The following is a 12,461-nucleotide window of genomic DNA, read 5'->3' as shown; positions in this document are numbered from 1 at the left end:
CTCTCTTCCCTATCCAAGGGATACTGAAAGCAGCTGTAGTGTCCCACTGCTGCCCCGGCTGAGATCAGTTAACTTAGCATAGACTGGCACTGAATCTGGAACCTTTCTGATCTACTTGGTCAGCTATTATGTAAACCTGCTAAAGCATCAAGGGAGCCAATCCCAAAGGCTCTATTTACTTGCACCTAAATTGGTCATTTGTTTTTTCCTGGAAGAGAATCTGAGTGCCCCATAACTGGAAAAACTTAGTTGAATACTGATGTGCTCTCAACCTGTTAACTTGTTCCCATCTCAGATCCTTGAGTCAGTTTCCAGTCAGGGTATGAAGTGCCAATTTCCATGTTAGTGAATGGAAGCGATCTGGGTCATCACTGTAAGCTATGTCATTAGGGTAGTTCTAGGTACAAATGGAGATCTGAATTGACGATGCTCTATGGGAGGAAAAATTACAGTCATCTTCTACAAGGTAGGAAATAGAGGTCCCAAAATTCCACATGTTCAGGGTGCATCTCTGGTGTAATTACTGAGGTGGGGGGAGGGGAAGGAAGATCTGGTAAATGGGACAGAACCATTGGGATTCTGTCCATGGCGAGGAAGCCAAGAAATTCTGGTATAGTGGGAGGAGGGGTTGGATCTTCCGCCTTAGACCCCCATATGAAGGGGGTCTATCTGGGGCAACTCTTGGGTTCCCTCAGAAAATATAGCTCAACACAGCATCTGATAGACCCAACAGAACCCATAGCAGGAGCAGGGTCTGTTAGAGGAGTTACCTATAATTCAAACTGAATAAGTCAAATCTGTGTGATTGTAATGAGCAATGATAAGGTACAAAGTTATAGAACCTGAGGTGGTAACAATTCACCGCAACATTTTATATTTTAAACTTCTGCACTCACAGAGCCAAAGCCAAACCTATTACAGGTGGTCCAGACACCTGTTCTATTCCATAGCCTGGTTGAAGTAGCCTGGATACTGACTAGGGGGTACCTATGTTGTGAAAAGATTAGCACAGGTTGAGAACACATCTGTATCCAACCTGTAGTAACTTTTTCCAGATCACCATACAGGCTGGTCCAAAGCACCAACTAAATGTTAAATGAATTGTTAGTTGCTCTGAGATGTACATAGTCATCCTAGAATCATCAGACTGGCTCCAGGTTCAAGTGGCGATTTGAAATGCTGGGTTTCCTTCAGGGGAAAATTATGTCACTGAATTGAAGGTAAAAAAATCATTTATTTTTGAAATTATAAACATGCGGTGTATTTTCTCCTAAGCTTTCCTTCCCCTTTAATTCTCATTTTGTGACTTTCAGTATAGCATTTAACATCAGATACATCACATTAATCCCCAAGGCAAAGGATGCATGTGCTTTTCTACATTTTAAATTCAATGACAGTATCAAGCAGTGTCAGGTCTAGTTTAGCATAGACAAAACGAAGAATAAAAATTATTCTATCCCAATAATATGCCTCAACCACATGCTCAAAGCACCTTCCACTGCTCCAGTATAACATTTCCACTTCCAACACCAGTCAGTCTTATGACCTTTTTTGTGAGATACGGTCTATTTTATGGCAATCAGTGTAGAATACCGGCACATTTTTGCTGTTGCACCATGTCCAACAAGAACTAGATTGCGACTGCTCCAATAAATTCATTTCAACAATAGATAGGTGTTTCTGCGGCCGCAAACGAGACTCCAGGATGGTGTGTTGCCTCCCTGGTGCAAGGGTCAAGGATGTCTCAGAGCGGCTGCAGAACATCTTGGAAGGGGAGGGGGAACAGCCAGTTGTCGTGGTGCATATAGGTACCACGATATAGGTAAAAAGCGGGATGAGGTCCTAAAAGCGGAATATAGGGAGTTAGGAGGTAAATTAAAAAATAGGACCTCAAAGGTAGTAATCTCAGGATTGCTACCAGTGCCACGTGCTAGTCAGAGTAGAAATAGAAGGATATTTCAAATGAATGGTGCAAGGGGGAGGGTTTCAAATTCCTGGGACATTGGAACCGGTTCTGGGGGAGGTGGGACCAGTTCAAACCGGACAGTTTGCACCTGGGCAGGGCCGGGACCGATGTCCTAGGGGGAGTGTTTGCTAGTGCTCTGGGGGAGGGTTTAAACTAAAATGGCAGGAGGTTGGGAACCTGAGCAAGGGGACAGAGGAAAGGGAAACAAGGATAAAAGCAAAAGATAGTAAGGAGAAAAACAAAAGTGTCAGTCAGAGAAATCAACGGTTTAAATCAAACATGGCCACAGTAAATAATAATTCTAATAGGTGTAATAGCGTTAAAAAAACAAGCCTGAAGGCTTTGTGTCTTAATGCGAGGAGCATTCGCAATAAGGTGGATGAATTGGCTGCGCAAATAGAGGTAAATGAATATGATTTGATTGGGATTACGGAAACATGGCTCCAGGGTGGCCAAGGCTGGGAACTCAACATCCAGGGGTATTCAATATTCAGGAAAGATAGGCAAAAAGGAAAGGGAGGTGGGGCAGCATTGCTGGTTAAAGAAGGGATTAACACAATTGTAAGGAAGGATATTAGCTCTGATGATGTGGAATCTGTATGGGTAGAACTGAGAAATACCAAGGGGCAGAAAACATTAGTGGGAGTGGTATATAGACCTCCAAACAGTAATGCGGAGGTTGGGGATGGCATTAAAAGGGAAATTAGAGAAGCGTGCAATAAGGGCACAGCAGTCATCATGGGTGACTTTAATCTACATATAGATTGGGCTAACTTAATTAGTAACAATACTGTGGAGGAGGAATTCCTGGTCTGTTTAAGGGATGGTTTCCTGGACCAATATGTCGAGGAACCAACCAGAGATCAGGCCATCTTAGACTGGGTATTATGTAACGAGAAAGGATTAATTAGCAATCTTGTTGTACGAGGCCCCTTGGGTCGGAGCGATTATAATATGATCGAATTCTTCATTAAGATGGAGAATGAAGTAGTCGACTCAGAGACTAGGGTCCCAAATTTAAATAAAGGAAACTACGATGGTCTGATGCACGAGTTGGGTAGGATTGATTGGGGAATGTCACTCAAAGGGTTGACGGTGGATAGGCAATGGCAAACATTCAAAGACCGCATGGATGAACTACAGAATTTGTTCATCCCAGTTTGGCATAAAAATAAAACAAAAAAGGTGACTCAACCGTGGCTAACAACGGAAATTAGGGATAGCATAAGATCCAAGGAGAGGACATATAAATTGGCCAGAAAAAGCAGTAAACCTGAGGACTGGGAGCAGTTTAGGATTCAACAAAGGAGGACAAAGGGATTAATTAAGAAAGGGGAAATAGAATATGAGAGTAAGCTTGCAGGGAACATAAAAACTGACTGTAAAAGCTTTTATAGGTATGTGAAGAGAAAAAGATTGGTGAAGTCAAGCGTAGGTCCCTTGCAGTCAGAATCAGGGGAATTTATAACAGAGAACAAAGAAATGGCAGACCAATTAAATACATATTTTGGTTCCGTCTTCACAAAGGAGGACACAAATAACCTCCCAGAGGTGTCGGGGAACATAGGGTCTGATGAAAGGGAGGAACTGAAAGAAATCAGTATTTGTAGGGAAATGATGTTAGGGAAATTGATGGGATTGAAGGCCGATAAATCCCCAGGGCCTGATAATCTACATCCTAGGGTACTTAAGGAAGTGGCCCTAGAAATAGTTGATGCTTTGCTGATCATCTTCCAGCATGGGGAAAATGCTAGAGTCCATTGTAAAAGATGTAATAGCAGAGCACTTGGAAAACAGTGACAGGATCGGACAAAGTCAACATGGATTTACAAAAGGTAAATCGTGCTTGACTAATCTACTGGAATTTTTTGAGGCTGTAACTGGTAAAATAGATAAGGGAGAACCAGTGGATGTGGTGTATTTGGACTTTCAGAAAGCTTTCGATAAGGTCCCGCATAAGAGATTAGCGTGTAAAGTTAAGGCACATGGGATTGGGGGCAAGGTATTGACTTGGATAGAGAACTGGTTGGCAGACAGAAAGCAAAGAGTTGGAATAAACGGCTCTTTTTCCGAGTGGCAGGCAGTGACTCGTGGGATACCGCAGGGATCGGTCCTTGGGCCCCAGCTATTCACAATATATATTAATGATCTAGACAAGGGAACTAGATGTAATATCTCCAAATTTACCGACGACACAAAGCTGGGTGGGCGTGTGTGCTGTGAGGAGGATGCCGAGAAACTCCAGGATAATTTGGACAGGTTAGGTGATTGGGCAAAAGCATGGCAGATGCAATATAACGTGGATAAATGCGAGGTTATCCACTTTGGTGGCAAAAACAGCAAGGCAGATTATTATCTGAATGGCAATAGATTGGGAGAAGGGGAAGTGCAACGAGACCTGGGTGTCCTTGTGCACCAGTCGCTGAAGGTAAGCATGCAGGTGCAGCAGGCGGTTAAGAAGGCAAATGGCATGTTGGCCTTGGTAGCGGGTTTGAGTGCAGGAACAAGGATGTCTTGCTGCAGTTATACAGGGCCTTGGTGAGACCACATCTTGAGTAGTGTGTGCAGTTTTGGTCGCCTTATCTGAGGAAGGATGTTCTTGCCATGGATGGAGTTCAGCAAAGATTCACCAGGCTGATACCTGGGATGGCAGGAATGACGTATGAGGAGAGATTGGGTCGATTGGGCTTGTACTCACTGGAGTTCAGAAGAATGAGAGGGGATCTCATTGAAACTTATAAAATTCTGACAGTACTGGACAGACTAGATGCAGGAAGGATGTTCCCGATGGTTGGGGAGTCCAGAACCAGGGGTCACAGTCTAAGGATAAGGGGTAAGCCATTTAGGACAGAAATGAGGAGGAATTTCTTCACCCAGAGAGTGGTGAACCTGTGGAATTCTCTACCACAGAAGGCAGTAGAGGCCAATACATTAAATATATTCAAGAAGGAGTTGGATATATTTCTTAAGGCTAATGGGATCAAGGGGTATGGGGAGAAAGCAGGGACCGGGTACTGAATTTGGATGATCAGCCATGGTCTCATTGAATGGCAGAGCAGGCTCGAGGGACCGAATGGCCTACTCCTGCTCCTATCTTCTATGTTTCTATAACAAGGTTCATGATAGTCAGCAGAGAGAGGAATCTTCCATCCCATCAGTCTGTGCTGTAAAAGGGCAGTGTTATTATTGTTAATGGTTCCTATTAATTATAATATTTTATGTTGCTCAGTGGATGCACGGATCATAGAATTGGGCACAGTGGTTTGTTCTTGATTTTCCACTGACTAAAATTAATCTGACCTCTGGAACTGATTCAAACTCGTAAAATTTCCCCTATAATTACTTTTGTTTTTAAAACACAGTGTGATCTTAATTTTAAAGCCAAGAAAGGCCATACTGTACTCACTAGCATATTCACTACAGGAAATAATTACTGTTTAAACCTAGTCTGATTACGCTGGAGCTCACCTTGACAGGTAGGGCAGCACTGCCCAGGTCTGACCAATGGGCTGAGACAGTTTGGAACAGGGCATGTAATTAGCACACACATTTCCCTTCCACCATAACAATAACAGTCCCTGCATCCATCATGCCAGCCTTCTCCTTCCTCGTAGCGACGACCATTAGCAGTCAGGCAGAAACTGGTTTGAGTCGGAGGAGCAGTAGTGCTAAGACGCACATCAGTCTCTGCAAAAGTAACCAAGCGCGACAATGTAATAACATTTTGGCACACTCAACACAAAACTCAATCAAGGGTCAGTTGAACTTAAATCACGTTAGCCTTTAATAGTTCTTTATTTTAGATGCTCAAGCATTAACCTGCACCATTTTCTAAATTGACTTTTTAATACTTGTCAAGATATTAGTACTAGGAATTGGAGCGCTTGATTTCATCACCTGGTACCAATACCAAGTACACCCAGGTCAATTATAGCAATGATTAGGTGCAGAATATAACTCCTCTACTCTATCAATTCATCTCAGCCCCAATTTCAGAAAACCATCCTCCAGTGCAACATTTTCCATAACCCGCACCAGTCAGTCTCAAGTCTTTCTAAGTGAGATTGCCAATTAGTTTTGAGCTATGTTCACTAGGAACTGGATTCAAACTGGCAAAACTCATCACACAGGACCTTTCCCACCAACAAATAGAGATGACTTTTGTCTGATCAGCCTAGGTTAGAAACAAAGCTAGGACCCAGAGAAAGGTCAGTGTGCTCACCTACAACAACATCCAATCCCATGATAATCTACTTTTGATTGAATATAATTTTTTGTGTACTCTCTAGGTGTTGCCATTGTACTGATGCACTATGTTAAAGGAGTGCTGGGATGTGGATTTACATCTGTGATTTTCTGCAGTGATGATTGATTTCCTGATCTCTGCCTGGGTTACAAAGAAATGCATTAAAGGAAGGATGGACACATTTGTACTGGGCGAGAAGGCAAATAAGAGGGTGCATCACCCTGTCACTCTTGCATATTACTAAGTGGGTGATCACAGGTCAGGGAACAAGCGGTTTGTCCACTCTTTCATCAGTAGAGTGCGCTGAGGGTTGTTGGGGGGGGGGGGGGGGGATTAAAGGAGGGAAAATTATAATAAATGGCTAATTAAAAAATATATTAAATCAAACTCTCAAATGATGGGCATAAAACACTGCAAAGTTGCAAACAAAAAGCAAGATAACATTATTGTGTTATACAGAAGAATTGTTAGCTGGCTCACTGAGACTTCTAATAATATAGTGAAATATGTAACTGTCATTAGTGGGAAACAGGTTGCAGTATTTTCTTATATTTTGTACCATTAGCAAAATAATGTTTTGGCTTTATTGCAATTCATAGTTCCAAATAGGTAAATGACTCCTATCACTTACATCTTGATATATATATAATATGCACACATCCCACTGATTTACATTAAGGTGGACATGTTATTATAGTCCACCTTGCTCTTAAAAAAAAAAACAGCAGTACATAGGTAGATGAGACACAGAAGAACAAAGACAAACACATAGACACAGAGACAGAAAGAAATTCAGTTTGATCAACATTTATTTGAGTTATGATTTTTTTTGTTTTGCTCTTGTACATTGTTACTGTGCATTTGAATAACTCAATAACAGACTGCAGTGTGCATTTAAAAAGTCCGACTAATTACAGATATCTTTCATGATAACTGGGAGAACTAAATATTTTTTATGAATTACGCATGGGTAAATTTAAATATACAAGTAATCATAAGCATCATTTTTTGTATGCAATGAGGAGGTTGTTTGTTAAAATAAAGATTCTATATACAGTCTACTCCTGCTAATACAAATTTGCTTTTGCTATAAAAAAGATTGAATGAAAGAATACAGGGGGTGTTTATAACAGATCATTTGAAGCTGCATAATTTGAAATAAGATTAGACTGTTCAATATGTCTATATGTACCTATGTTTCAGATCTATTTTGCAACATAAACTATTGCACACTATGAGAAAAGCCAAGCCAGCTTTTGGCTGCAATTATAGTTGATTTTTGTCTATGTTATGCAACATGTAATACACACCAACTAACCTGGGAACGATTACTTGCATTCGCTTATCACAACACAATATAGTAATGACCAGAAATCAGGGAGGAAAAAAAATAAAGGTAGATGAAGATGGGAGAATGAAAAAATGGAAAGAGAGGGAAAGAGAAACAGACAAAGGAAAACAAGACAGAGAAAGGAGAATGGGACTGAGATAAGGAAATTTTTAAAAAGCAAGTGAGAGAAAGAAGAATGCTACAGTGTGGAAATTGTGTCCATGATAACCCACACTGGGACTCCTGAACTTGAGCAAAGGGAAGTGGCACACGTTTCTTGGGGCACTCCTGGCAGGGAGAGGAAAACTCACAACACTTTCACTCACCCAGAACCAGAAATTGAATAGAACACTATGTTTTGACCTCAGTACACCAAGATGGGCCCTGAGCATCATTAGATACCCAAGAGCTGTATTAGGTCCCTTGAAGAGGCATTACCACCTTTTGTTGTGGGGGAAGGGTTTGTCTACAACCACTACTTGCTTTAGTTCCTACTTAGTGTGACATGGAAGAAACCATCAATTGGCAAAACACAGCCATAGTTCCCTCTCAGGTCCTACGCAATAGATTGTGTAATGGTTATCCTTTCCTATTCTCATGAGCCAAAGTTAGATACTCACCAGTGTGAGGTACAAAAGTCAGAAAAAATGTTGGCAGCAAGCTTGCTTTAATGGTGGTGGGATGCCTGTTCAAATTTGGCAGGATGCCTGGCATAGCCTGTAGCATCGACGTGATGCCTGAACCTTGGCACGTGCCTGTGGTATGACTGGCAAGCTGCCTAAAATAAAGTGGCATGATGCCTGCGCAAGGTCACAATGACCAGTTCTGCAATGTTACTGCTGAGGACAATCAGTCGCATTGTCTAGAGGGCTTGCCTGAGGGGGGAAAAAGTACTGATAGGTCAGATCCCCATAATATACACTTAGCTGGACTCTGAGCATAGACTCTATTGTAGAAAAGTTATTGACCAAGTATTTTGAGTGCTTTATGAACATTTGAAAGGTTCTCCAAGTGAAGATACTTGTGTACGTCTGTTAATATGTACTACATATTATAATTAAAATATGCAAAATGCATCATTATTAGGGCAAGGTGCTGGACTGGACTGGGCAGACCCATTGTTCTGTTTGACTCCTGCAGATTCAAGTTAAAATTGAGTCCAGGAAAAGACAATCACATCTTCTCTTGCTGGGTTAATAAGGGGGTGGTACGGTCAGCTGGCTTTCCAGTCATAGCTGCTTTGCAGCATAACTTTCGGAGCATGTTGCTCAAATATCAGAGCCTGGCTGATAACTCCCAAATGAAACATTGGGCCAGAATTCACTGCAGCGGGCAACAAATGGCGCCCACCGTTTGTTAGACTTGCCCTTGCCCATGCCCATTTAATTTCTATGACCTTTTGCATTGGATGTTTCTGTAAGTTAGAGATCCAGGGCATCTGGGACCGGTCTGAACAGGGCAAGCAACTATGTGTGTCTCCTTAACCAATCAGATTGAACTTTTGTTAATGAACAGCGCAGAGTCTGAACCAGAAAGTGTAAATTAGACTAGTGAATCCAATGTCAAATCAGGTACAGAAAGCAAAACAAAGAGAAAGAAAGATTTGACTAAGAGAAAAAAAGAAATAAATCTCCAACAACAATTAAAATCTGAAGGAATGAGTCTCCACACTTAAAAAAAGTCAATTTTCAGTGCCAGAGAGGTTATTTAGCAGTAATTAAGACTTATCACGCCATAAGATTGAAATGGACAAGCGCTAATGTTTTGTGGTGAGTTTAGTCATATCTACGATGCCCGTACAGGAACTTCAGGCCGTTCAATACATTTGGATCGGGAGCCAGACTGCGAGATGGTGTTTTCATGTAGCTTACACAGGAGTGGCACATCTCAGACAGCAACTTTTGGATTTTCACATTTAATTGCACATCTGCGCTCGCTGCAGGTTGTTGCCCGATTTACGCATAAATAACAGTAAGCGCCATTAGCCTCACCATTCTCTCTATAGTAAAATCTGGTCCAAAAGATTTTTTTAGTTATAAGCCTAGGTCTATGCTAGGACAATCAGAAACTAATTTGCACTAGATAATTGTCCAAAATCCTACAATATCTCCATTTAAGGGTACTCTTGGGGGTTGGTTTCATGAAACTATATTTGTTAAAAGTATTTTTGGGTCCCTTACCACTTTCAAAAAAGCAAACATAACATAAATTGGTCATTTTATTGAAGGACCTTGTATCTAACAATCAACTTTCCAAAGATTTGTGATACTTAAAAAAAAAAAAAAAAATGGATTTGAAATGCTGTGTTGAACTTGGTCTTCATTTAAATGTGTTGTGCGGATGCCTATGGGCCTGTTATGTATAACCAGTGTAACTGGCTCGTCCACTGGGATCTAGCTCTCCACTCTGCTACGCACTGTAACAGGGATATATGGTAACTAGTTATTTTACACAGTATTAAAATAAAGAGCGTGCAAAAGGAGATGGAAATGCAAGAAGGACATTTAAAAGTTAATTATCCAGTTAGGAGACACTTGATATTTTATTTTATTTCTTCTCCACCACACTGTTGGCAGCTGGGACTGAAATTTCCTGGCTTGCCTTTTTCCTGACTGGAAGCCAGGAAAGGAAAGGATGCTGACCAGCACTATTTCTAAATGAGCCACTCGTAGATAGTCCAGTAGCTGTGTTCAACTGTGTGGTTCTTTACAGAAAGAGGAGCCCTGGGGTGTTGGTGTTAATTGTGGAACCCTTCTTATTGACCCAGCTAAGGGCAGATAACTCAGCTCAAACCAGCGATTGAGTCAGCCTTTCTGTTCCAGAGGAATCCTACCCAGGTTTGACATCACACTACTGCTTACATTATTCCCATGGACTCTCAGTGGACCATGATGACTGTAGCCCCCGTCAGTGCCACCCGTAGCTCCTCTCTGGTACTAAAGATACCAACTTGACATATCATTAATACAGATACTCCAAGTTTCACAGTAAAGCCTGGCTGTCCGAATTCTCTCCAAGTTTCTCCAGAGAAAGGGTGAGAAAATTCAGACAGTTGGATTTGACTGAAAAATTTCAGACTCTTTCCATAAAGACAATAAGTTGGCACCTCTGTGGTATGCATGCCTCAAGTTCACACTACCTAGTGCATTTACCTACAAGATGGGATGGGCAGGAGGAGACTGAAGTAACTTTAAAAAAAATTACTAAGAGGGGTGGGAGGTGGCTGAGTATTTCATACTGAAAATACTTTCTCCTACACTTTTTTTTTCCTTTTGTTAAATTAATCGAATGCAAATTGGAAAGAAAAAAGATTTTCTACCTTTGCTATTCTTGAGCTTATGATATGCATTAAACAGGGGTCACAACCATAACTGTAGATATAATATAGGTGTTAAATGGCTTTTTTTTAATATCCCTTATCCCAATGCAAATAAAAATGCCAAAATTTGATGCATCATTGACATCCCTGACCTAATAATCCGTTTCCAAATTTTGGCAAAATACATCCTGAAATGAGTTAATGTTCTGGTACCTTTGCACTGGCACATGGAGCACCCTTTCTTATTTTGTTCATATCCTTCTGGGCAATATTTGTCACAGGTAAACGGTGGGCACTTTACGCAGCGGCACATCTCACAACCATGCTTGTTTCTCCTAAGAATAATGTTAAAAAAATTAAATTAGCAAATGCCAAGTGAGACTGACCTCATTTTGGAAATTTTCATGATCCAGCTATACTGAAAGAAAGGCAGCCTCATCATATCTCTCAAAATACCTCATAACACTTATGTTCAATAATTACTTTTGAAGTGGAACAACTGCTGTTATGTTGACAAATTATTTTGCAATCAGCAAGGTCCTACAAATAGCAGGGAAATGATTTCCATCATATTGGTTCAAGGAGGAATGTTAACTAGGAAAACACAGCATTTCTTCGAATAGTGCCATGAGATCTTTAATGTCCACCTAAATTGGCAAGGAGAACCTTGGCTTAATGGTTCTTCTGAAGGACAGCACCTGTGACAATGTTGCACTTCCTCAGTATTACACTTGAGTGTCAGCCTAGACTATGTGAATAAGTCCCGGAGTGGGCCTCAAACTAATTTTGGGACCTATAGACAAGGTATTACCAACAGGCAAGCTAACACTCACACCGCAGCTTTTGTGGCAGTGCAATGCAATCTTTGCATATCAATATACTTGGTCAATGAAGTCGAAGAATTGAAGTTGTGCTACATTTTATCAAGCAGTGTAATAGCACTTTGAGGAGGTGGTCTCACACTGCTTCAGCTTCAAACTAGCTGCAGTACAACTGAAACTAGTGTAAAGCAAACTTGAAGATAAGTTCCAGTCCTACTTAGGTCCCCTCCCTCACCTCTTTTTCCAGTACATTGATGATTGTATCAGTGCCATTTCCTGCTCTCACCCTGAACTAGAAAATTACATTCACTTTGCTTCCAATTTCCAGCCTTCCCTCACCTTCACAAGGCCCATCTCCGACTCTTCCCTTCCCTTCCTCAACTTCTCTGTCTCCATTTCTGGGTTAGGCTATCAACAAACATCCACTATAAGCCCACTGACTCCCTCAGTTACCTGGACTACGCTGCTTCTCACCCCGCTTCTCGTCAGGACTCTATTCCATTCTCCCAGTTTCTCCGTCTCCATCGCATCTGTTCCGACGATGCCACCTTCCATACTGCTGCTTCCGATATGTCTTACTTTTTCCTCAAACGAGGATTCCCCTCTATCGTGGTTGAAATGGCCCTTGACAGTGTCCATTCCATTTCCCGCACTTCTGCTCTCATCCCTTCCCCTCCCTACCAGAACAATGATAGGATTCCCCTTGTCCTCACCTTTCACCCCATCAGCCTTTACATTCAACGGTTCATCCTGCGCCATTTCCGCCCCCTCCAGCGTGA

General features: G+C 41.5%; 1 protein-coding gene across 1 annotated transcript in view; it reads right to left on the bottom strand.

Annotated features, from left to right (window-relative positions):
* LOC147109534 (cysteine-rich motor neuron 1 protein) overlaps positions 1 to 12,461 on the bottom strand; it is a 146,463-nt gene that overhangs the window by 21,616 nt on the left and 112,386 nt on the right. The window contains exons 7-8 of the mRNA XM_086002319.1: positions 11,075 to 11,196; positions 5,435 to 5,653 (exon numbers count right to left, since the gene is read on the bottom strand). Of these exons, the coding sequence (XP_085858445.1) occupies positions 5,435 to 5,653; positions 11,075 to 11,196 (341 nt within the window). The remainder of the gene's footprint in view (positions 1 to 5,434; positions 5,654 to 11,074; positions 11,197 to 12,461) is intronic.

The sequence above is a fragment of the Somniosus microcephalus genome, chromosome 12 (genome assembly GCF_052327205.1).
Source record: "Somniosus microcephalus isolate GS21.2 chromosome 12, FLI_Smic_1.0, whole genome shotgun sequence".
Taxonomy (NCBI): Eukaryota; Metazoa; Chordata; class Chondrichthyes; order Squaliformes; family Somniosidae; genus Somniosus; species Somniosus microcephalus.
The sequence above is the reverse complement of the archived record's forward strand: the minus strand, read 5'-3'. Positions and strand labels throughout refer to the sequence as shown.